This window comes from Monomorium pharaonis, chromosome 5 (genome assembly GCF_013373865.1).
Source record: "Monomorium pharaonis isolate MP-MQ-018 chromosome 5, ASM1337386v2, whole genome shotgun sequence".
Lineage (NCBI taxonomy): Eukaryota > Metazoa > Arthropoda > Insecta > Hymenoptera > Formicidae > Monomorium > Monomorium pharaonis.
In genome coordinates this window covers 26,764,049-26,788,781 of record NC_050471.1, presented here as the reverse complement: position 1 = coordinate 26,788,781, position 24,733 = coordinate 26,764,049, and the positions used below count along the sequence as shown (strand labels likewise).

General features: G+C 37.1%; 1 protein-coding gene across 6 annotated transcripts in view; it reads left to right on the top strand.

The window, feature by feature from the left end:
- The window catches only part of LOC105833943 (whirlin), a 100,976-nt gene extending 78,429 nt beyond the window's left edge, over positions 1-22,547 (top strand). For 5 of the 6 annotated variants that reach the window (XM_036287646.1, XM_012676065.3, XM_012676059.3 and 2 more), the window contains 4 exons: positions 5,470-5,697; positions 12,077-12,382; positions 13,066-13,144; positions 13,671-22,547. In XM_036287646.1, coding sequence (XP_036143539.1) covers positions 5,470-5,697; positions 12,077-12,382; positions 13,066-13,144; positions 13,671-13,813 — 756 coding nt within the window. In that variant the 3' untranslated portion in view covers positions 13,814-22,547. The remainder of the gene's footprint in view (positions 1-5,469; positions 5,698-12,076; positions 12,383-13,065; positions 13,145-13,670) is intronic. The other variant, XM_012676063.3, reaches the window with a different exon arrangement.
- Positions 22,548-24,733: the final 2,186 nt, after the last annotated feature.

The following is a 24,733-nucleotide window of genomic DNA, read 5'->3' as shown; positions in this document are numbered from 1 at the left end:
ACATAAAAAAAAAGAGATTGATTAGGCAAGTATTTAGCATGTATTCAGAGTGTTTAGGAATATTTACAAATATTAAGTGCCTGCCATTTAGTGACACAAGTTGACGCAAGCGTTTCGTTCCAGCTTTTTTTATATTCGATGAGTAACAAGGTAATAGAATGACTCTTATGTTGACTACGTTACGTCACTAAGTGGAAAGCACCCGTTGTGTTTATCGCTTAGCTAATACCGAAATATTTTCGAGTAAGTGTACTTTAAAAGACTTTCCAAACTTGAACTCCAATAAATACCTGCTGAGTGCAGCAAACGATTGAGATTCAATAGCAATCTGCGATTGGGACCCGTGACTTCTGGACTATCGCGTAGTGAAGGATTAGCGAGCGATTGAGAGAATGACGCGTGAGAAGCGCTCGTACCTGCTTGCTGGTGCCTGCGCGACTGATTCAGGAATCGGACATGAAGCGTGTGGCGGCCAGGTTTACGTCTACCTGATCGAGAGAGTGAGTCAGCCTCGGGGAGGAAAGAGAAAGAGGAGGCGGGAGCGAGAACGACGGGCGAGGGAACCGACGGAAGAGGAAAAAGAGAGGGAGAACGAGAACAACAAATAAAAGTAGGGAGCCAAAGAGCAAGAGAAACTACGGCGAGCGTGAGTAAAAGAGGATCCAATGGAAGGTGAAAGAGAAGAGAGAAGGTAAAGAGAAAGAGAAAGAGAGAGAGAGAGGAGGGGGACGGGTAACAGGTGAGAGAAAATCAGGAGCGTAGACAACAGGACACACGGCAACGGCTGAGAGCAACAGGCTTTTCGGCCGAGAAGGCTCCCGATTTCCACATGTCTCAAGCGTATTTTCTTCCCGGAGGATGGAGGAGACTAGGATGGATGGACGAGCGCGAGAAAGGCACTTCGTCTCGACGGAAACTACGGTCTTCCGGGCCCGAAAATCGCAGCTAAGCCCGTAAGACCGGCTCCTACACAACGTTGCCAGATTAGTTCGGCCGCGTCGCGGATGCAGGTTACATGTGCAGTCCGCCCAGGTGGAGCGCGCGCGCTCTCTTCGCCGCTATCGGGATCCTGATAACAGGGCCGTGTTGGCGCGGCGTGGCGCGGCGGATCGTATCGTCGGCTCGATCGCGATTACGCGCGACTTGAAAAGGGGAGGGAGGGTGGGAAGGGAAGAGAAAAAATCCCGGGGTGCCCATTGTGCGCGGCAACGAGAAAGGGAAGATGCGGCGCGCGATACCGGAGGGGAAACATTGTATTCGCGATGTATGCACGCGCATCGCGACTGACGATATAACGAGGTGGCTCGCGTGACGCGACGTTTTTTAATGTTCCGATGAGCCGCGGGGTGTGCCGGGATGCGGACAGCAATAATTACGAGTAAGCGGCAGGAATTGCATTCTCCGGTTCCAGTGCGATACGCTCTGGTCTTTGGAATTCTGCGCGAAAGTATTAGCTATTAATAGTACAAGGCTAGTGTAACATACACGATTCAAATTCTTTTTTACGGAGTATAAAAATTTTCTCTTCCTCTGCATGTGTGTGTGTGTGTGAGTGTGTGTGTGTCTTGTGTTTCGATTTTTAGAGTCAATTTGAGTGGACGTCGCGTGTTGGTGGCGCGTAGGATTCAACCGCGATGCATGAATACGAAAAATTATAACGCATACAAGAATGTAATACGAGTGCGTTCGTAGGAGTTCGTCGAACCCGCGCGCGCGCGTATTGCGCCACTCTTCAAACCAGTTCGTGAGTGACACCTACGCATGGAGATCTACGTGATCCATGCGTTGTGTGTGCGTGAGTGCGCACTCGATAGTTGATACGATCTGCAAACGGCGGGCTAGGCACGGTCGCAATGCAAAAGTAATAACCTGTAGAGGAAGATCACTAATATGACGTACCACTTTGTTCTTGTGGCATTTCTTCTTTTTTATTTCCTTAATTATCTAAGCAGATCAACGTTGATCAAGCCTAACGCCAGTATTGGAATTATTCTCTATTTACTATAGTCTGGAGCGCGAAAAGTAATCCTTTTTGCGATTTTTAAAATACTTTTTTAAAGTCTTTAAGAAAATCAAAGAAAAGGGGGAACTGGTGAATTGAATGAAATTACTGATTTTCAATTATCTCTGTGTCTTACTTATACCGAGTCTTGTCCGTTAAATTGAGATCAGCGAAAATGTAAAAAATTAAAACATAAATAAATAAATATTTAACTATCTTGAAAACGAAAATTATATATATGAGAAAATTCCAAGTTTTCCAAATTAAAATCAGTAGAAATTAAAAATATCTAATAAAATGGATAAACTTATTTCGAACGCAATTATCACCACCCACGCAATGATCCTCGCTTTCAAAATAATTGCGTTAGCAAGCACAAGGTGTTACTGATTGCTGTTATTTTTTTTTTTTAATACATTTTCTCTAATTGTATGTTTTATTTATAATATTTATATCATCAAATTGTAAATCTTGTCCATGGAATCGAGGCCGGTAGAACGGCATTGAGGAAAAGTTCAACGGAGGAAACAAATTGACACTGAGAGCGTATCAATTTTAACCAGCGTGCAATCTTATTAGCATCTTACAATACACGCCTCTTGCCGGTGCATGCTAGCAAATTAAGATGCTATTAAACCGGCGAGCGACAATGCTTTTTGCGACGATCGTCGCGGCGGCGTCTTCGATAAATGTCACGGCTAACAGAGGAATATTCGTGTTCCGTGCGATTCCCGGACCCAGAAGAAACAGGAACGACCGGTTGCTCGGCCGTCGCTGACTTTTCCAGGAACGAAACCTCTCTTCGACGGCGCGGCGGCGAATCTCCGCGATCGACCGGCGGAATCATTGAACGCCGCGACAATTGACCCACATCGTAAAATCGTAAAACACCGGTCTCCCTCGTTCCCGAGGGGGAGGGGGGGGGAGAGGAGGTAGTTCGACGGGAACCACCCGAGACCGCCGCGTTTGTTCTACGTGATCCTCCGTACCGAGTACATAACGGAACGTCGTCCCGAAACTTTCTCCGGCACGGCGCGGCGACGACGGCGGTCCCATTAATAACCGGCGATGATTATTATTATTTCCTGCCGCCGACTAAGGTTACTGGGTGACCACGAGGTTCGCGATTTGAATTTAGAGCGTAGTCGCCGAAGGCTGAAGCCGGCGAAGGTTCGACGGCGCGACACTAATTCTCGAAATACTGTACTACTTTTGCACGGTAACGCTGACGGTTTCGTGTCTTACCGTTTTAATAATCAAATTAAAAGGTAATGATACCGTATAACTAAATATGACGTGAGACTCAAGAAGCAGATTTATCTCTGTTAGCAAAGTATTTGTATATGTAAGTGTGCACCTTCCTCTTAATTTTAAATTAGTTTAATATAAAATTACTGAGACAATTATTTTAATGATTAAATTAATAACTAAAACAATTAAATAAATTAAATAAATTAAAATAATTAAAATAATTATAGGTAAATAATTATTAAGAAATTATACATAACATAATTATTTAAATAATTATTAAAATTATACACTCTATTCAAAGTAAGATTTATAAAATGCAATTTCTGAACCGCGACACGTCCAAACAAAAAATTTTGTTGATCTTCGGAATGCAGATCTTAAAGAATCTTACTTTCTTTCCCTGCCCTAATCTCTTTGTCGGAGAACCGTAGCTTTTTGTTAGAAAATTACAGTCTGGTGTAAGACACTATGAAACGATTCCTTCAACAATTTATATAACTGGTTTCATGCGATCCCTCGTAGCTAGGGGGACGTGCTCCAGTTAAGACGGCAACAATCAGGCCCACCTGCGCGCCGTTACGCGTCCCCGCGCAAAACGATCATAAACGCGAGCGTGTCGATCATGTAGGTCCCACGATCGCTTTACAAAGAGACCGTCCGGTTACTCTATACCGCCGCTTTCTAAGTATCGCCTTTAAGTATCGTTTTTCTCGCATGATCGTGATTCCGCCGACAGACCGATATTCCGACGTTAGAAGCTCGTCTCATTTAATGCGCCGAGGTTAACTAAAACGAGTGCATTGTTCCAAATATCATCTTGTGTCGTGCAAATAAGTGGAATAAAAATATAAAGATATAATATAAGATAGAGATATTGAAGAACGTTGTGCGAAATTGTTGTGAGAAATTGCGCATTTGCGAAGAATTACTGTGGCTGCCCGAGAAGGATGAAAGAAACGAGAGGAGGAAACTGGAGATTGGTTTTCGGACAGGAAATTAGCTCAACAGTCAGGCGCAAGGGTAAAGCAAATAAAGCTAACTACGTACACGAGGCGGGCGTGTACAGTTCCTTTGTATTACCTTGATGAGTTTGATTGAGTTCATTACTCGTAATTTCGGCGGAGAGAATACAATACGATTAATCTCATTAAAGAGTCACAAAGGTACGGATGATTCAAAAGAGAAGTGATTTCTATCTTACGTCTATTTCGATCAGTACAATGTTCAAATTGTGCTGATAAACAAAAGAGACTCAAGTAGTAAAAAAAAGATAAAGTTTATTTTGATTTATGAATATATTATAGAAGAAACCGGATAAAATAAATGATATACACTGAAAAAAAAAGAGTTTGATAATAATGATCAAGAAATAGTTTTAATTGTTTGATTAACATACAAGTGCTATTTAGTAACGGTCTGGTATAACCGATTGGTTAGTATCATATACAGTTACTATCAATATAATTACTAAATATTTGATTATATTAATTAAACATTTTATTGAAATTACAACACCAAAGCTTGATCATTATTAAATTTATCAAATTAATTTACTAAACTAACGCTCTTCTCAATGTACATTAGCAAGGAAATTAATGTCACCAAAAACTGTTTAATTAAGGACTTTTTAACAGCAACTAAATATTTTGTTTCATATAACAAAAAATTTAGTTATTTCCTACGAAATATAATAAATTATTAAATATATAAATCAAGTATAACACATATAAATTTAAAAAATTGTAAATAACAAATTTATAAAAAACAATGCAGAAACAAAAAAACTAAAATTTTTGTTATAGAAATAATTGAAGGCTAAATTTCTTTGTTAGTATGTGCTATTTGAAAAGAAGGAAAGAGACGAAATGATAGAGTACTTTTACAATAAGACGTATGATAAACATATATAGACGAATCATAGAACAGATTTTATTAGATTTTGTTAATAACGATTATTCCTTAAATAAAAAAACATTGTGCTAACATTAAGACAAAAATATTAAAACTTTTCTTCTACGTGGGGTTGATCTCGACCTGAGGACTACACACCTTTCTCATACATTCATACTCACACATTTTAATTCGACGTAATTGCCGAATCATATAATCACATCGATTCACATCGTCCGCAACATTCACGTGCATAAATTAGTATAAGGGGCGGAACGGGCGCTAACATGAGGCATTTCCGGTTGTGTTGTACATCGCGAAAGCAGGAGAGCGATGGGGGTTGCGAGGGTAGCGACGCCGAGATGATCGGTAACGGGAGACGGGGCGCCGGCGACAGGAATCGCGATTTGGAGGAAGATGACGAGCTCGAGAGCAGGGAGGAGAGGGGCTCGGAGAGTGAAGGAGGTGGTGGAGGTTTCGGTGGTTGGAGGTCCCACCTGCTCGGTGGACTAACGCAACGCGTCAAATCCTGGTACTGGGGCGCCAGGCCCCTCGTAAGTTTTCCCATCCAGCGAAAAACGCAAATCTCTTTTCTCTCTTTTTCTCTTAATACGCACGGTTTCTTTTTTTTGTCTCTTCCTTTCTTTTCTCCCCCTCCCCTCCACCCTTTCTTCCTTCATTTCATTTTACTTCTCTCTCTTTCTCCGGTGTCATTCGACACTTTGCACTGACTCGCGAAAGGACAGGGGCGTCCGTGGAAGATGAGAAAAGTGGACGTTGGAAAGGATCTTCTGAGAAGTTTTAATTCGAAAATCAAGTTTGGAAAATACTTCATTCCCTCTTATGTACAAATGTATACATTTTCATACAGTTTACAATATATAAAATTTTTATCGCTTAGTTTTTATAAATATGAAAGTAATATTGGTTCGTTTCTTTTATGTCTCAAATTTCATTTATTTAACAAAAAGATAAAAATTGTTAGTTTTCGAATCTCTAATTTATTTCTCCTAATCTTCAAATTAAGAATCTTTGTTTCGCTCTCCTTTTTGTTCGATTCAATATTATTGAAATTTTTAATCTCAATTTTAATAGTCAGACTTTTATTTTACGATTCTTTGAGAATTAGTTTATACGATCTATCTTTTATGGACGCCCTTGTAGAAAAATTGGAACGCGAATCGTGCGGTAACCGACTACGTTTCCTATCGAAAAGGAATAGGTGCAATGAGCAACGATTTTCATGTCTTGAGAACTTTAGATTTCGCCGGAAATCTCGATAGCATCTGCGCGAAAAATTACAATGCAACGCGAAATCGTAATCGAGTTCATCTCAGTTGCTAAACGCATTCAGCGTCGTGTGACATCATAACGGATAGGGAAGGTGATAATTAGCATTGCAGATTATTTCTGATTAATTTGCTTCTTTGTCAAAAAATAATCACAATTACATCTTGTTAAATAAAAGACAACATAAATGAAAGACTGATATCTATTTTCTTGCTTGCCAGTTTTAACATTCTATTTTTATATACGCAATAATTTATAAACTTCCTCTCGATGTTTCTAAAAATTTACCTTTACTGTTAATCCGTAAGTTTATCTGGGCAATAATTTAATTCAATACTAATACTTCTAAAAATCTACCTCTGCCGTTACTTACTCCTACGTATTTAAACGGAACAAATTTGCAATACTTCGCGTAAAATTATCAAGCTGCAACTCTCAACGAGGTTACAGGCTTCCCTTTCCGCACGAATAGTTGTACTACAATCAAATTGTGAGTTACAGCGAAATATAATTGGCAAGGCGAAGGAGAAAATAACTGGGAAAAGAGGACTGCGCTGCGGCAATAAAGTCTCGTAATAAAAATCGTATTATACTGAAAACAACGAGAGACATCGTAAACTTCCGGCGAGGTGCGCGGTTACGTCGATTGCGCTTGAAATATCCGGGTCACGTTTACATTAAAAAAAAAAAGAGAAAAAAATCGTAGAAAAATTCATGACAAATTCCGGTAAGAGTTTAACGGATAACACACGACTAATTAATGATTAATCAAAAAAATTATTTAGACAATTGATTTAATTTCCCATACATGCAATAAGATGTTCGAGAGAAAGATTAAAATTAATTAAAATATATAATTTTCTTTACGAACGATTGTCACAACGAAACGCGACGAAATGTCGGCGATCGGAAGCGATTAGGATAGTAAAAAACGGTAAAAAAACGGTAAACACAGCATATAAACGCGGCCGGGCGGAAATTGCGCGGCGGTGTGACTCGCGAGCCACCGGAAACGTCTCCCTTCGGCATGAGTTTCTCATCCTAATTAGATTTCTTTCTCTCTCTCTCTCTCTCTCTTTCTCTTTTTTTCCTTTTTCTCTCTCACAACCATACGATCAAGTATCCTTGTGCTCCTAGAGCTAGCGAGTTTAGTCGACATAGCGTTAGGTGTTGTACATACTTACGTGTTTTTTATCTTAGATGTCTTGCACATGCTACTTTTTTACGATTTGTCCTTACATTCTTAGCACGATCACCACTTTGTAATTATACGTATATATACGCACAGAGAGCGTCTCATCTTCCCCGGATTTTGATCGCGGGAAACGGCGACGAAGTCGCGGCGTTTCTCGCTCGTGAAAAAAGTTCAAGCGGCGAATTAAATGTTTCGGAAGAGAAACAAATCGGTAAAGCAAAAGGCGTTACATCGCGAATTTGATCACCTCAGGAGATCAAAAGGAAATGATACAACGTCTCCTTTTCAAAGGAGACGTTTGGACTTACACGTCCCGTTCCTTCTGTTCCGTTTTAACGTGAAAGTTTTACGAAACTGTTGGTTAATTGCGAAACGGCGAGGAATACGATGTGGAATAATCTCTCGTTGCGAAATCTTCGCCGAACGAACGAACGAACGGACGGACGACGGTTGCCTTTAACTTTGTCGCGTAGTCGCATTTATAATTCCTAATTGAAATTCGATTAGGTGAGACATTCTGTATATACACGTATATATACGGGCACGGGGATGTATATGCGCTAAGTATATTCACATAGATGTGTCTTGGCATGCACCATCACTTTGCTCGCATAAGAACCCGAATTAACTTAGCAAAGCAGGAACCTCACGAGATACGGATCTTTCGGTTCAACCGTTTTGATTAAACTTAAATGTTGCAGCGGATGGAGACGCTAAATCATTAATAAACGCGGTTATTGCGAAATATATATCCGCGAGAGAAATCGGTTTGAATTTGAGAAAGAAAAAACACGCTGTTAAAGCTCGGGAGAAAGTCCCTTTTTATACAAAAGCTGCATCCGATGAGAAATCTCATTTCCGATTCAAGATTACTCTATTTTTACGCGCGCGTAAAATGAGAGGCATAAACTTTTACGAGAAATGAGTTTTTTTTTGTAGAACCGAAAATCGTAAGTGGATATACGTCACGAAGAAAGAGAAACCTTCAGACCGAAAAGTCGAGTAGGTCGTCGTAAGATTAAGGCTCATTGTCCCGTGCGTGCGTGAGTGCGTGGGCACGCGCGCGTGCATCCACGTATCTCGCCGCGCATCGCGCGCGCGGACGCACTTTCACTGTTCCCGCTTTACGTTTCTCTCGTGAAAACAAGCCGGTCTAATTAACTCGGTCTTCGCGCCTTCCGGCCGTGAACTTTTAAGACAATTTAAGAATGACCGATAAGAAACGCTGAAAGTTAATTACTCTCGTAGAGATCGATTAACCAGGTAGAACAGTCCCATTAATCTGGATATCAAACTTGTAAATCTGTACATACAATCCAGAATATATACAGTGTTTGTCATTATCTATATAAAATTATCTGTATAAATGAGAAATGGATTTATGTTATCTTTATCTAAATTATTTAAAATACATATATATATTCGTCTTGTTTTATTTCTTTCAAATTATTCATGTTAATGTAAACGAAAACAAGTATAAAGTTCTAGTATTCTAACTTCAACCTCCACATTACAATTTACTTTAAAGAATTTTTTTAAGTGGCAAATTGCACAGATCAGAAAATAATACATGCAATGTAAAAATTACTTCAAAACTATAAACAATTAATTTTACAAAAAACTTCGTCAGTCATTGTGATATGTTATAAGTTCTCTCTATATTTTCCAACTTTGATTTTTATTTACGTATTAATCGAAATCAAGAGAAAGCTATCTGTTTAGATTAAATTATTTGAAGAATTCTTGTTTTTAATAAATTAAGAATTGCAAATAAACATATGTAAATATATTCTAAATTATTTTGCTTGATAATATTATCTTAAAATGATCTAAATAAAACATACAATATCCTTCATCTAGATAAATTTAAACTTAAATTATCTTCATCCTATGTAAGATACGTTTACATGTAATTTATCTTGTGTTTATCTATAATAATTTTATATATCTAAGTGCAACATTGTATATATATATATATATATATTTTTATCCCCAATAAAATTTATGGTGTAGTCCTAATTTAGCATAATTGATTTAATTAATTGCAGATCGATAAATGATCTTCCTACAGTACTAGTTCGAGTTTAATTTAGTAGATAAACAATGTGTATATAATTTGCCCTATATGTAATTTGTTGTGAGGACCTTATCTAAACATTATATCAAAGTACACACTAGAGGCAGAAATTCATATGAGCAGCGATTATGTATTTAGCACAGTAACTTTTGAAACGAGTATCACGATCATTGTTTTCCCAGCTGCATGAGTGTCAAATGTTAGTTGAAACAAGTCTCGTAAATAGCTCAAGAAAGAAAACTGGGGTCTTTTCTATTACATCCTAGCATGTAGTCAAAATACTTTTCTATCGTTCCAACAACCTGTAGTTTAATTTTACATATTTTGCGCTTTGTTAGCCTCTTTACGTCTCAATAATAATCTTTCCTATTATTAGGTACATTTTTCTCTCCTGTCAATTTGCTCTCTTTTTCTCTTTTTCTCTCTCGTGCTTCTGACGGGACCAATTTTTAAGCCGGTGACGCGATAGAAAAGACCCGATAGCTGTCCCCCTAGCGGCGTCGTTAGTATTGTCAGAAATTAGTCGTACAAGTAAAACTGCACAATTTGTTAGTTGGCCGCCGATATCGTCGTTGTGACGATGTAGCATATAGCCTTCGCGACTGGAGAACGTTTCTGCTGTCGTTGTGCCGATCTTTTTTGCTGCGCACTCGAAACAACGGTAAGCCGATCGCACTGAGAAATCGGCGCCGACGGCTACAACAAGTATATATATAGCGGCAATTAGTTGTGTTAACGACAACACCACCGCCACCACACCACAACTTACCACTCTCTCTTTCTCTATCTCTCTCCGAGCACCACCAACACTCGACTGCTACCAGCCTGCCATCAGCAAGCATGTTGACTCAATTTTTCGATATATATTCTTGTGATCTATACGTATACATTACATACATGTATCAACTATTGTATAGCCGTATACTTTCACGTATGTGTACATTATATGCTCGCACATATAATTCACATACATTTGCACACACGGTGACGTAATATTGCACGCAAGGAAAAGCGGAACGACGGGAGTTGCGAATCGAATTCGAGGAAAAACTGGAAAGCTGAAGAGCTATATTATTTCATTACCGGCATTACCTTTCCATTTCTCTGATTAAAAATCTCTTCTAATGAAATTGAAATAAAAAGGAGATACAAATTTTCTTAAATGATTGAAATGTGTTTCCCTCGGAACACATCCTTTGTTTTTACCAAAGGTTTGCCATCCAAGTTGGAATGAATAAGAATAAATATTTTCTTTTCATGAGATACAATTTCTTTTTATTTTTTAAAAACTCTCTTCAATAGATGTTGAAAGAATGAAATAAATTAAGGGGGTCGTGTTCGATCCAAGTGCCTTAATTAAGATATATCTTTTCCACTTCTATGCTATTATTCCCGTTTGATTTTTAGCACGCTAGATAAGGCATGCGAAATGAGAAAGCATCCAGAGAGGGCTAGACAGAATGCATTTCGAAAGAAAAGATATATATACATGCATCCGTTTCCAACACACTTTTCTCTATCAGCTTTCGAGCAGTACTACTTTTGCACTTTACGTCGAAATTAATGTCCCGCGGAGTAATGCGTTTTAATGTTACAAGAGCTCGAAAATTACTATCAAATCGTTTGTCGATATCTCACGGTACTTTATGTACCTCGGAAGCTGCGTGAAGGTTACCAGAACGCTCTTCCATTGCAGCGTGCACGCGATTGATGCCTAAGCCTTTTTAGCTCTAATGTGCTGTCGTCCGTGTGAATGCGTGGGTGTGTGTATGTGTGTGTGTGTGTGCACATCGAGTTGTTACTTCGGATACGTGGCAGCAACTACGTTTAATTCATTTTTATCGAAAAATAAAGAAACGCGAATCGCATCGCACGATTTTTTATTACGATAATAATATTAAACACAAATAATATAATAAATATAATTCTTTATACAATTATATTAATATAATTATTTTTAAATTTTAAAATTTACGCAAACTTTTGAAATCTTACTGCGGTCACAATTTTATTTAAATATACGATTTAAAGTAATTCAGTAATTTTTACAATTCGAGATTTGCATCGCCAAATGCAATTTAGCTGTAATAATATTATTTCTCATATTTGTTTAAAATTCGTGTAAAGTGTAAAAATTGAGAATCTAATTCATATATACGCGATTATAGAATTTGCATGCTTCACTTATAACAGATATAAAATCTTTACTGATACATTTACCAGATTTTACTTTAAAACGCGATGATGCAAATTTGCTCGAAGCGCGATCGAGTGATTTTTCGGTGATGCTGACGCGTATCCGACGAGATGGCTGGTGAGGGGATTTGATGCTCGATTACCGCCGTTCAAATGCAAGATGTGCCCGTTCCAGGAGCTCGCGCACAAGCTCTCGCGGAGCTTCGACATGCAGGAGGCGCAGCTGCTGGAGGAGGGTAGCTCCGGCAGCGGGTCCGCCGTGGGTGGGACCGCGGGGGGTCCCCCGCGGCGGCATCACAGCGTACAGCGGCTAACCCGCAGCGAGATGTCGGAGCGACGGGAGGAGGACGGCGCCCTGGTCGTGCCCGATCATCAGGGCAACCTGCGGATCACCGTAAAGAAGACCAAGTCGACTTTGGGCATCGCCATCGAGGGCGGCGCCAACACCAAGCACCCACTGCCCCGGATCATCAACATACACGTGAGTTTCACCGAAGCTACTGGCGTGTAAAAATGGCTGGATTAAAGGGAAGAAATTAAGAAGAGAGGACTAGAGATGCAAGAGAGCAAAGCTGAAAAACGTTAATTTAGAGCAAGAGTAAAAGTATTTATCAAACGGAGATTAGAGTAAGGATACAAATTGTTGAGTTAGAAAAAAAAATTTTAAGTGAGGCTAAGAAAAGTCCAGTTAGAGGAAAGTTAGATTAAAGCTACAGTTTTAGAAGGAAATTAGAGCCACACAGAGCGCAGAGTTAACAATATTCCGGTCATAATTGTCTGTGCTAAGATGCAAAAATACTTATTTTTTTTAGTTTCTTTTAAGTATTTATTAAATCGAGCTGTAATACAATATTATCCGGCTATATTAAAAAAAATTTTTTAATGCTTTCTTGAGCGTGCAAATATTTTTCCGTTCTACGTAATTGTGCTCAGAATGGGGAGCGCTAATAACACCAATCTTAATCTCTTCCTAATGGAACATATTACAAAATGTATGTTTTATATTACTTGTGATGCATCAGGCACTTGACTCGAACGAAGCTTGTGCCACTGAAACGCCGCGATTAATATGCGTCGGGCGAATTTATCGTCCGACGCCATTTATGGTGGCATAAACAATATTGTGCTATAAACGTGACTAACGCATGCGGTAATTCGTTACAGGACAACGGAGCAGCTTACGAAGCTGGCGGCCTCGAAGTCGGACAGCTCATCCTCGAGGTCGATGGTCAAAAAGTTGAAGGTAACGCCAACAAAGTCAAAATGTAATGGATCTATGTAAAATATCTGATATGTATGTAGGGTGTATGTAAATAAGCTAGTCAAATAATCTAGGGATCCATCCTCAAACATTAAAAAAAAAGTTCGTATCAAACGTGATTCTAGAACGTTTACCTAATTTCTTAAAAAGAATTTTATTGTGAAGAATATTTAAAAAAATGAAACAATTGACAGAAAAGTGTTTCAAATAAAAATTCTACGATCTGAAGGAAAATAATGATAAAATTAATTTTCGAAACAACTGACTTTTCAAAGTTATTTTTACACTCTGTATATTTTTTGTTATCACAATAATTGTATTATTGCAACTATTGCTTTTCAAGAGCTACAGATAAGATATTGCAAATTGAATTTCTTCTGCATAAAAGAAGTTAAACAATGATAAATTTGATTGCGATAACAATCCGTAGCTTTAAGCAATAATAACAGTTTAAGTAAACTGAATAAAATTTTCTGAGCAATGGATTGATTCTACACGCTACTTGCAGGACTTCACCATCAAGAGGTCGCGCGACTGATCGCGGAGTCATTCGCGCGCCGCGACCGAAACGAGATCGAGTTCCTGGTGGTGGAGGCGAAGAAGAGCAACCTGGAGCCGAAGCCGACGGCGCTCATTTTCCTGGAGGCGTAGCAGGAATCTCCCACCTCCGAGCCGGAACCACCATAGCCCAACCTGACCAAGGCTCGGCCGGCGGCGACTCAACCCGAACGTCGCCGCCGTTGAATCCGATCGAGACTGAACCACCAATGTCGGACGTCCCTACGACAATCTCTCGAAGGGATCCGACCTTTGGAGAACCAGCCTTGAGGGGGGGGCTAACAACTAGTCTTCCCCCTCGAGTTCTCTCGACTCGGATGGCCGAGCTGTAGGTCAGCCGCTAATTGATTAACCTGGCCCTGGCGGTGGGAACTTCACTTCGCCCGCTGATGAAACAACAACAACAACAACCCTTCGAAGAAGCACTTCGTCGGAAGGGAGAAGAGCGAGAACGCCGGCGAGAGATTTCGCGGATCGGCGTTGCCAGATCCTCCCTCGATATTTGAGCCCGAGTCGTCCCGTGAATAACCGCGTTATTCCACGTACACACAGGGGACAAGGATCCTAGAAAGTTCCTGGATGCTCGTGCTGAAGTGGTAGCTGGAGTCGCAACTCGCCCTCCCCTCGCGCGCGAAACCCGCAAATCGGCACGAGACTGCCACTGGGGAAGAGTTACTTTTACTGTATATATACATACAAAACACATACCGCTGTACATACCTTCTCGTAACAGACGCAGTTCGATAAGAAGCAGGAAGCTGTAGTCGATACTCTCCGAGAGCATTCGGGACAGACACATCTTCGGCTTTCGGGTTTCTGGCAACGCCGTTCCCGAACCTCGAGAGAAAGAGAAAGAGAGAGAGAGAGAGAGAGAGAGAGAGAGAGAGTTGCAGAACTCTGTTCATCAATTAATAATTGCGCGATCGTAACCAGGTGAACGCGAGAGCTATACGTCGGCCCTCGGAGGACCCCAAACATAGAGCGCGAATATAAAGAATCGTATATTTTATTTTTCAACGTTGCTTCAAGGTGGTTCGATGGAGAAAACGGAAGGATCGCGCAATGTGCCAAACTAACGCAAGCCGTTTGCGTATTACTAATAAAGCTACTAATCGCTAAGGGATCGATTCGAGACGAGAGGGAGGAGGGAAGGGGGAAGGGAGACAAATTCGGCGGAACGCGCGAGAAAGGGGTGGGTAGACGAGGGACGGGCGGACCTACATGCTCACACGGCGTAGTTGCGTGAACGATTACCTCACAGACACAATTTCACCAGACCTTACACCCACGTTCGACACGGAATATTATATTTCGGGCGCGAATCTCCGTATTTCGACGGCGCGGAGGTCACGTCGGCCCGAGTCGAGATTAATCGCGCCGTTGATTAATTATGAGAGTTACGGATGGCGTTTGTGTGTCCGAAAGGTAGGAGGACGTGATCGAAGGCTCGTCGTGTTTCGGGAGGAGCTTTAAGAACTTTTAGGAATTTAATTGAATGGGAATTAAATAAAATATGGGAAGACAGATGCCGAGCGCAAATTAAATTGAATCAAATAACGTGGATTGAAGAGATACGAAAGAAGGATCGGTAAAATGGGCCGATTTTTGCTCTCGAAGTGGCAAGTAAAAACTGTATGTTTTTTTAAATATTTTTTGAACCGTTGAATCTGATTCTGACCTATGAAGGGAAAATATTACGAAGATATTGAATAAAAATTATTAAGAGAATAATGTTAATAAAAATGAAAGATGATAGTAAAATTATAGCAAAATAAACAGCATTAAGTGAAAATGGACTAATATGTGAGTAACACGAGTTAATAAATGACCGAAGCAGATTGATGCTTAATACTTTTTGCTCAAGTCTTACAATTTCTTAGTAGAGTAAAATACTACAATAGAATATAAGAAAAGGTCCTTGAAAGATTTAATAAAAAATTTCAAATAGTTTCCGTCGACAATGCCTCTGCTTTTAGATAGAATTTTTTTTTAGCAGAATAAACTATTAAAAATAAGAGCATCATCATGTTTTAAGGGAGAAAAATACGAATTAATACGTAAAGCTCAACCATAACAATTTACACTAGATCTTTAATAGCTTTATATGCAATTTAATATTTTCCAAAACATTTTTTTAAAGGTCAGATTTAAATTCAACAATGCAAAAACTACAAAAAGAACTGATTTACTTGTATCACTGCGGAAGCAAAAATCAGTATATTTTATCTTTATATTGAAAAACAATGTAAAAACTATTCTATTGAATAAAATATTTTTGAAAAAAAAAACAGACATTCTAAATTTCTGATGGCAATATTTTCTACAATGCGGGTCTGAGTTTCTCTAATTATTATTATATTATAACCTTTGTAGACATCTGACTACCGAGATAGTTCAACCCCCTTCTACTTTTCGGATACAGTTCTGTTGATCAAGATTCTCGTTAATTCGAGTGATTAGGTGTCGTTCGGCTGGTCCTCGAAATCGCGCCTAATACCGCTTAATAGTCTGTTAAATGTTATACTGTTTAGATTTAACGTTGACGTAGTTGATAGTCGTTGATCGGACGTCGCTAGGACGTTGTTCGTCGCGTTGTTCGTTTATTGCGTTGTCAGTTGTATGTTAGAAGATTTTAACCCCTCGGGGACGCGCGATATATTCGCAAACGCTCGCGTGCTTATTACTAACGTAACCATATTTCACGCTGAAATTTTTAATAGAATTGAATGAGAATTAAGCAACGTTCCGTTGTCTCTCACCGCAGAGATCAATTCGCCAAAGATTACCGAACTTTTTTACCGATGTTTATAAAGTCACTATTCTTTTTCGTTTATCCCGCAACGTCTGTGATAAAGATAAAAATCTAGAACGAATCGATATTCAACAAATAAAAAGTTACATTATTTTGGAGACACCTCGTGCGCGCAGATATATCGCGACCCCAAGGTAGGGTTAATGATAATAAATATTTTTTTGACTATCGAGTAATGGCCGAAGTGCGTCGATGATCCGTCATCGGGGCGGAATTAACGACGATCTTGACCCGAGATCGAGACGATCGGGCGTCGAACTTGTTACGTTGCGTACCGTTGTTGAGGCTTAAAAGAAGTATATTACTCACGTACATACTATGGTACACATATTTATACATGTACATATAAGTATTATGGTATGAGAAACTACCGTAGTGGAATTGCAAACATCGTACCTAACTACTCTGGGCGTCAAGCGTCTCGCCGAACGGGGGGGAGGGGGGGGGGCAGGGTGGGGAGTAATTTAAAGATAAAACAGAAAATATTTGAAAAAAATAATAAGAAGGCAGTATTTTCGAAAGAGAACCTATTAAGCTTAGAGTGAGTGCGTACGCATAGTAAGGGCCTGATCGAATTCGAGTTCGAGCGACGCGAAATCGCGGAGGATCCTGCGCGAACGAGAGGACCTCGGCAAGATCTCTCGAAATCTCTGGCTCTAGGAAAAAGACGAACAGGTGTGTCGAATAAGACGAATCTTTATATTTTCTAATTCGCAGAGCCGGGGCTCGGGTGCGGCGAATGTGGCGCTTGCCATCGTGTAAAACGTTTAAAGCCCAAATGTGACAATATAAATTTCCGTATATTTTTATTAATACAATGAAAATTATTTAACATTATGTAAGTCAAGAAAAGTTTGTCGAATATGGGAATCCTTTGACAATGAAATGTAAGGCAAGGATATAAATTTTTATAAAATAATTAACGATCTTGCGGTTATCGAAGCACAAAAAGTATCAAACTCTAAACGAAAAAATATTTTTTTCTGTGAATTACAAGAATTAATATTATCTATGTAAAGGTGAAATACACGTTATATGTATACACACATTCTGATTTTATTTTTCATTCGTTTGTAATATACATGTACCGTATTCAAAATGTGCTTAAAAGATCTTAACACTCTTTTCTTTTCATTCCATTTTATCGTCGTTAGACATAAAACAAGGATAGAATGATAAAAAAAACGCCAACGTTTGTATAAACGCGTTCTAAATACGAATCTTTATTTGTATGTATATACGTGATTATAATATGTTACTAAATTAATGTTAATATATTAAATATCATAATTATAATTTCTTATTATATATATATCACATATGGTAAAAAGAGGAATGTACTTTTTTGTTTTTACTAAAAAGCGCATTTTTATTTTTTGCCTCGAATGCCGAAACACCTGGTCCCGGCTCAGCTAATTCAAATCACAAACCGTACGTTATTTCATATACCTCCCACATTTTCACAGATTTTTACGCAAATTTAATTTAACTGTGTACCTTTAGAGTCAAAGAAAATTAGTTGCTGCGATATTCGTTTTACTTTTTGCTATTATGAATATATTGCATACAATTTATAATTAAATATAATGCGCAGAAAACCGTGATATATGTTCTTTTTCCTCGAGTCAGGAAAGTTTTCTGGAAAGTTCTCTGGAAATTTCTGCGAGAGTAGCAAGTCACTAGTCAATAAGCGCATCCCATTCTTGCGTATATGCATAATTTTGACGAATAGATGCGTTTTGCGCGAATAAACACAAAGTCCTTGAAGAGATATAGAAATTATTATATATATATATTAAGTGTTATCTTCGTATATGTAAGCGATAAATAGAGCAGGAATTGAGTAGTGCGTAATGACAAGCATACCGCGAGTATTTTAATACGCTAATCACGCATCCGCCGGAGAGGAGAAACGATTCGATCGTCCGCGATTTTGCCGAAACTAAAGCAAAAGAGAAAAAAATATATATTAAAACCGTAGGGTATAATACGCGTGCGAACCATTGTACAGTTGTATGAATGCCAAATCGAGCCACAGGCGAGCGAAGAAAGACACTTAATCACATTATCCAGACGATTAACCCCTCATCGATATGATACACAAATATTATTCATAAATAGATAGAATATTTCATATTTATTCTTTTATTCAAATTGATATTTTGGTGTTTCCAAATTTTTACTTTGATATCTCTTAAAGAAAACTTCTGAGAATTCTTCAAACATAATCTTTCAGAATTTATATAAATTTTAGAATTATATAACTTCTTTTAGAAATTTTTTTCAGATTTTTTAATGCAAATATTCAAACATTTTACAAAAAAGTACTGAAAAAATGTAAATATTTTCTAAAATTCTTTGTATGATAAATTCCGAAATATTGTAACAATTGTATACTTTTCGGGAAAAGCTTATAAAATATGAAGAAGTTAAAATTATATTTCTATAATTCTTTGGTTCTATAATTTTCTCTAATTCTTTATATATCTAATTTAAAATATTTTTTCAAGAAATCTTCATAAATTTAAAATATAAAAAATTCTGAAAAATATTATGAGATATAAGAATTTTTTTCATCGGGATAGATTTGCGTAAAAATGTTTAATATTCCACATTGCTAAATACCTAATAATAAAGCCTTGGAATAAAATTTAAATTAATTAAAGTCAATTGCTTAATATTAATTTCAAAACAGAGATTTTTAATTACGCAGAAAAGTAATGTTTTCTCTCGCATATATTATTAAAAAAGACTCTATCTTTTAAAAGCTATCACGTTACGAGGGTTTAATCGTCTGAGATTTCAGCAAATGTGCCAAAAAGTTTGCGCTTAATCATATCCATCAATCGACATGGACGGCTTCAATCGACAACGTCATGTCGAAGGAGAGGAAGGTGGAACAAGAGGGAGAGGGAGGGAGAGACATCAGCAAATTGAGAAAAATTTCCCGGAGCACATTTGAATCTTTTCTTCGCTATTATTTTGTAGCATGTACGGGAGCATGAGAAGTCGCTTTAATCACTACGTCGCAGACGAGGGGAAAGAGGAACAATATTAAGGAAGGAGAGCTAAAAGAGCGCGCTGACGGGACAAACGAGAGAGAGAGAGAGAGAGAGAGAGAGAGAGAGAGAGAGAGAGAGATCGTCGAACGAATCAGTGCGCCGGGCTCGAAAGACGAGAAAGGACGAGGGGAATTTTGAAAAAAGCGACGGGAGGAAAGTACAAGGGACTTGAAACAAAGAAAAAGAAAGAGAGAGAAAGAGAGGAAGAAAGAGACATAAAATAAGATGAGATATTTTTGTAAAGCTTTCGATGTTTAACCGCGCAATCCCAGAAACGTTTCGAAGATCTCAGCTGACATATCCGACAATGCCTTATCGCTTTTAAAAAAGAAAAATCGAAAACTATCGGGGAACGTTATGCGAGAGGGAAACACGAAAACACCGGGATACGCGTGAGACACCTGACACACAACCCCAATCCATTTCCCGCCTTCCGAGAGAAATAAGTCGCAGGACACTCGGTAGCACGCTTAAAAGTTGCTTAAAAACTGCAATTTTAAACTGCAGTCTTAATAATCATGCAAATCTATTCATTTCTGTTTTCTTATATTTGAAAAATGCAGGAAGATGAAAGGAGTTAAATAGAAGATTTTATCTTAAAAGATAATTCAATTCAGCGCGACGTGGAAAAGGAAAGATCGAGGAGATATTAGCGTCGAATCGAGTCTTAACCCTAGAATGTTATTATAATAATTTATTTATAATATAACTTAATTTAATATTAATTTAATGATATTTATTTATAGAATATCTATAATTTAGTTTTTATAAAAACATATAACTGAATTAATTAACTCAAGAGAAAAGAAAGAAGAGGCACGCTAATAAATTCAATCTGCGAGCTGCATGTCAAATTTACGATGGTACTCTAGGGTTAATTGATCAATGAGCGTCGTAATTCTTTACTTGACTGACGTAATTTATTATTTTCGCACGCGTGTTGCGCACGATATTTTTTCTCAGCTCGCAAAAACGTACGATTTCGGTCGCGCGCTGTTTAAGCCGCGCTCCAAATCGAGAGAGTCCCGAGAGTGAGCTCTTAATCTTTCTTAACCGACACTTTTCTCCGACGAGATTGAGCGGCACGATTATCCGGAATTTTCCCTCAAACGATCTCGTTTTCGACGAAAAAAAAAAAAAGTACAATTATATTTAGATTTAAAATCGCGCGAGCCAGTTTCGAGAAGGAAAAAGGAAGATTTACATATATAACGAATTTTATAATCTCATTAGTTTCCATCCCTTTTACAAAATAATCTTTTTCCGACCGGAACAAATCCCGATCCCGGCTTTAACGCGTAATCTCATATCCCTCGTACGAAGAATGGAAAAAGGTATCTCACGTGGCACGATGACGGAAAGGAAATCGAAATTTAATTAAGTAATAACAACAATTAATGCAAAGTCTCGCGTAACTCCTAACTCCTATTTACTGATCAATTGGAAGAGAATGTGAGGGAGAAAAATAAGCGAAAAATTAAAATAGGAACACATTATTATCACGTTGCGTGCTTGTTTTCACTTGTCACATTTTGTTATTGGATTTGGTATTCAGTCGTTGCACCACTTTTTTTGCAATTAACATAAAAAAGAGAGACATTTCATCAAAGGCGTCTGTAATTATGACTCATCTGCAATTTAAATTGATGGAAATTTAAATGGTACATTATTCCGGAAAAGCTGTATTATTTTTCTAATTCTGTTTTCTTTTTTTAGCCGTTTTGAATAACAATGTAACCAGTATCGGAAAAAATGGTTAGTTGAAATAGAAAAAGTAATAGAAATATTTAATTAAAATATGTACTTATAAAAACATTATTTGAATTAATTGTTGTACATTTAAACATAAAAAAGCAAATAATATTTAATATTTACTTGAAATAACTTATTTATTTTACATTATGATATATTAAATAAGTTTTCTGCAGTTTCTATTGTTTACTCATGTTAAAATATTTTCTATTTATTAAAAGAACAAAATAGAAAATAATAAATAGAAAAGCAACAGGAAATAGAGAAAATTTACATATCTATCTATATACATCAAAATGTATAAAATAAATATCTTACTTTAGTAAATGTGTACATAAATGAATACTATTTTTTTATATTTGCTTCACAAAATACGTACTTCAGAAATACGTATTTTTTTTCTATATAGATTCTTTTACAAAATATATTTCTATTATATCTATTTCAATTTTTCTCTAGGATCAATTACAACTAGATAGACAATTCTTGCTTGAAATTAGATAACAATTAATGCAGTAATCGACAAAAGAATTTGCAGACCAAGAAAAGCTAAGTATTTATCGATGAACAAAACAGTGGAAATAAATTGAAAATCTACACTGTGGATTCATTAATATTATTATCTATACGACGTGACGTGATAATGGTGTATCCACACCGTTAATACTGACACATAAAAAACAGTATGTAATTATAATTGTAATTTACTATTTATACATACGCAAGAGCTCGTTCATTCGCGTTTCGTAGATCATCTCTTTTGCAATCGAAACTTATATATCTCTAACACATGCGTACACACGTACATGCATATACACACACATACACAAATAAACAATACATCTACATCCCAATACAAAAGCATACGTGACAGTCACACGATGCATGGATCAAAAAACAAAATCAGCGCGCTAGGTTGCATTAATTAAGTAACTCGTCAGTTTATTGTATCGCCTCGAGGAAACAACGTTGTTGCGTAAAGGAAAGAATAATAAGATGAATCGATTCACACGTACATGACCACGTAGAGCCATGTTAAGAAGGCGATTGCGAAGGCGTAGCTCACAGCACGGCATGGCACGTGCGAGCGCGCGCTGCCATTTTATCATTATTGTTCTTATCATTATGATGATTATGGTGATTATTATTACTACGATGATGACGATTATTATTACTATAATTGAATAAAACGTTCACCACGGAGAGCAGACTCGTTTCTCTTTCGCTTTCTAACCTATTTCTCTTAAAAGTTTCCTTTTACTTATTATTCTTGTATAAATATAATAATAAAAATAAATAAAAAAATAAAATACCATTAAAATAATTATTGAATACTTATAAATTACACAGAAATAATATATAATGAATAAATTAAAAATCAATCGTTTCTATTCATATTTATTCATACTTTTTAAATTCAGAATATAAATATTAATGTAAATAAATTTGTATTAATTAATTCTCAAGTATTATATTTTAATGCTGTGTATTTTTCAATTATTAATTTTTAAGTAAATTGAAATAATTAGATAAAAACCTTGAATTCTACTTATATTACATTCGCTCCATTATCATTCGAGCCTCTTCGGAAAAATACAAACAGCATCAAACTAATTATTGAAAAAATTCAGGATAATTACTTACAAATTGAAAAATCGAAAACTATATAACCGCCGTAGCTTCCTGACTGGCTGCTCGCGCGATGTGCCTCGATCGAATAAACCTCGTGAAATTTGCATTTCCATGAATCGTCGACACACAAACGAGTTTACGTTACGTGATGTTGAATATTTAATGACACAGCTAATTATTGTTTACCGACTAAATGCGTCGCGATGGCGCTTTGCTCGAGTTACATTCTTTATCGATCGATAAATTTGAAAGTAGCTCCAGCAGTTTCATTCTGATGGCGCATTTCTGATAGCTAACTTTATTAAAGGATAGTTTTTTATTTCGAGAAGCTTTAAATTTATTTATTTAAAAAAATTATCTCAATTATGCTTCCTTTTTTTAGCGATAGTACAAGAAATTATTTTCTAATTAGAGTTTCAAACTCTAATGTTATACTAATTAACGGAAACAATCGACGAATTTAGTTTCTTGTACTATAATTTGTTTTGTCTTTATTTAAACTGTAAATAAGTATGTTTCCTAAATAGATAATATTAACTTTTAAATCATCTCTAATATGATTATAATTGATTCATTTTTACAATTAAAAAGTTATTTCAAGATATCTGTTGCTCTCTGAGAGACAAACATTTTGAATCAACTTTACTGGTTTATTTGCTATAAATCTTTCGGTGCCTCGTTCCTCATTTTCTTAAAGAAAAAGCAAATAAAACGGAGTTCTGCTTTACATTGAAATTGTTCTTTACGTAAGCTTCGCGAATACGAAGCGTTTGCTTTGCCTCGCAGACGAGAGCCGTGAAGCTTGTTTTCATTTGCGTGGGATTCGTCCGGCGCGGCGTGGGATTTAGGCGTAGCATTTGACGTAAGAAATGCCGAAGAGCGCTCCCGCACCCTGCTATATTTTGCTATGCGCCATCAAACATCGTCCAGTAGTATTCATCGATCGCACTAAAATTATATCAAGCGCCGTTCTGTCCGAATTACCCTGCCGACATCCTCAACAAGTGGCGATGTGTTGAAGAAGCAAGATAAAGAGAAAAATTTATTTTCAGCTGGCGCTTTCGTCATGAATTTTATGTCATTCGAGACTGCGATAAAAGCTAACGAAGGAGAAGAAAGAAATATAGCTTGAACATGGAAATAAATAATGAATATGATCCTATAAAAATCATTCCAACATATTTTCTCATATTATTTTAGAAAATTTTTCAAAACTTTATTCAATTATTTAATAATTGATACTCAAAGATATAATAAATCTGCATATATAGTAAAAATACGAACCTACACGTGATAAATATCTTACATTAAAATAAGATTTAAAAAAAATATGTTTATATCATCAATATATACTATGTATTTTTTAAAACTTTAAAATATAATATATTTTTAAGAATGTAAATATTTTAAAATAAAAAAAGGAATCGATTCTTGTTGGAAATGAGAAAAGCATGAGGCTTACGGAAATACCAAAAATAGAAGTGCATGAACAAAGGAATCTCTCTCTTCGCTGTTTACGTGAACACGATACGTAAATCAGCTGATCAATCAGAAGAGACAGCCCCTTTTATAAAATGAATGTGCACATAGTGCATAATCCTGTTAAAAGTCGCGTGGCAAGGGTTGTAAATTACGTAATTCGTTTCAATTCAAAAGTGCAAACATACGCTTCGGTAAAAAAATTTTCTCCAATTGCAAATTAATTTCATACACATTTTAAACGAAATTAAGTTAAATTAAAAGTAAATGTAATTG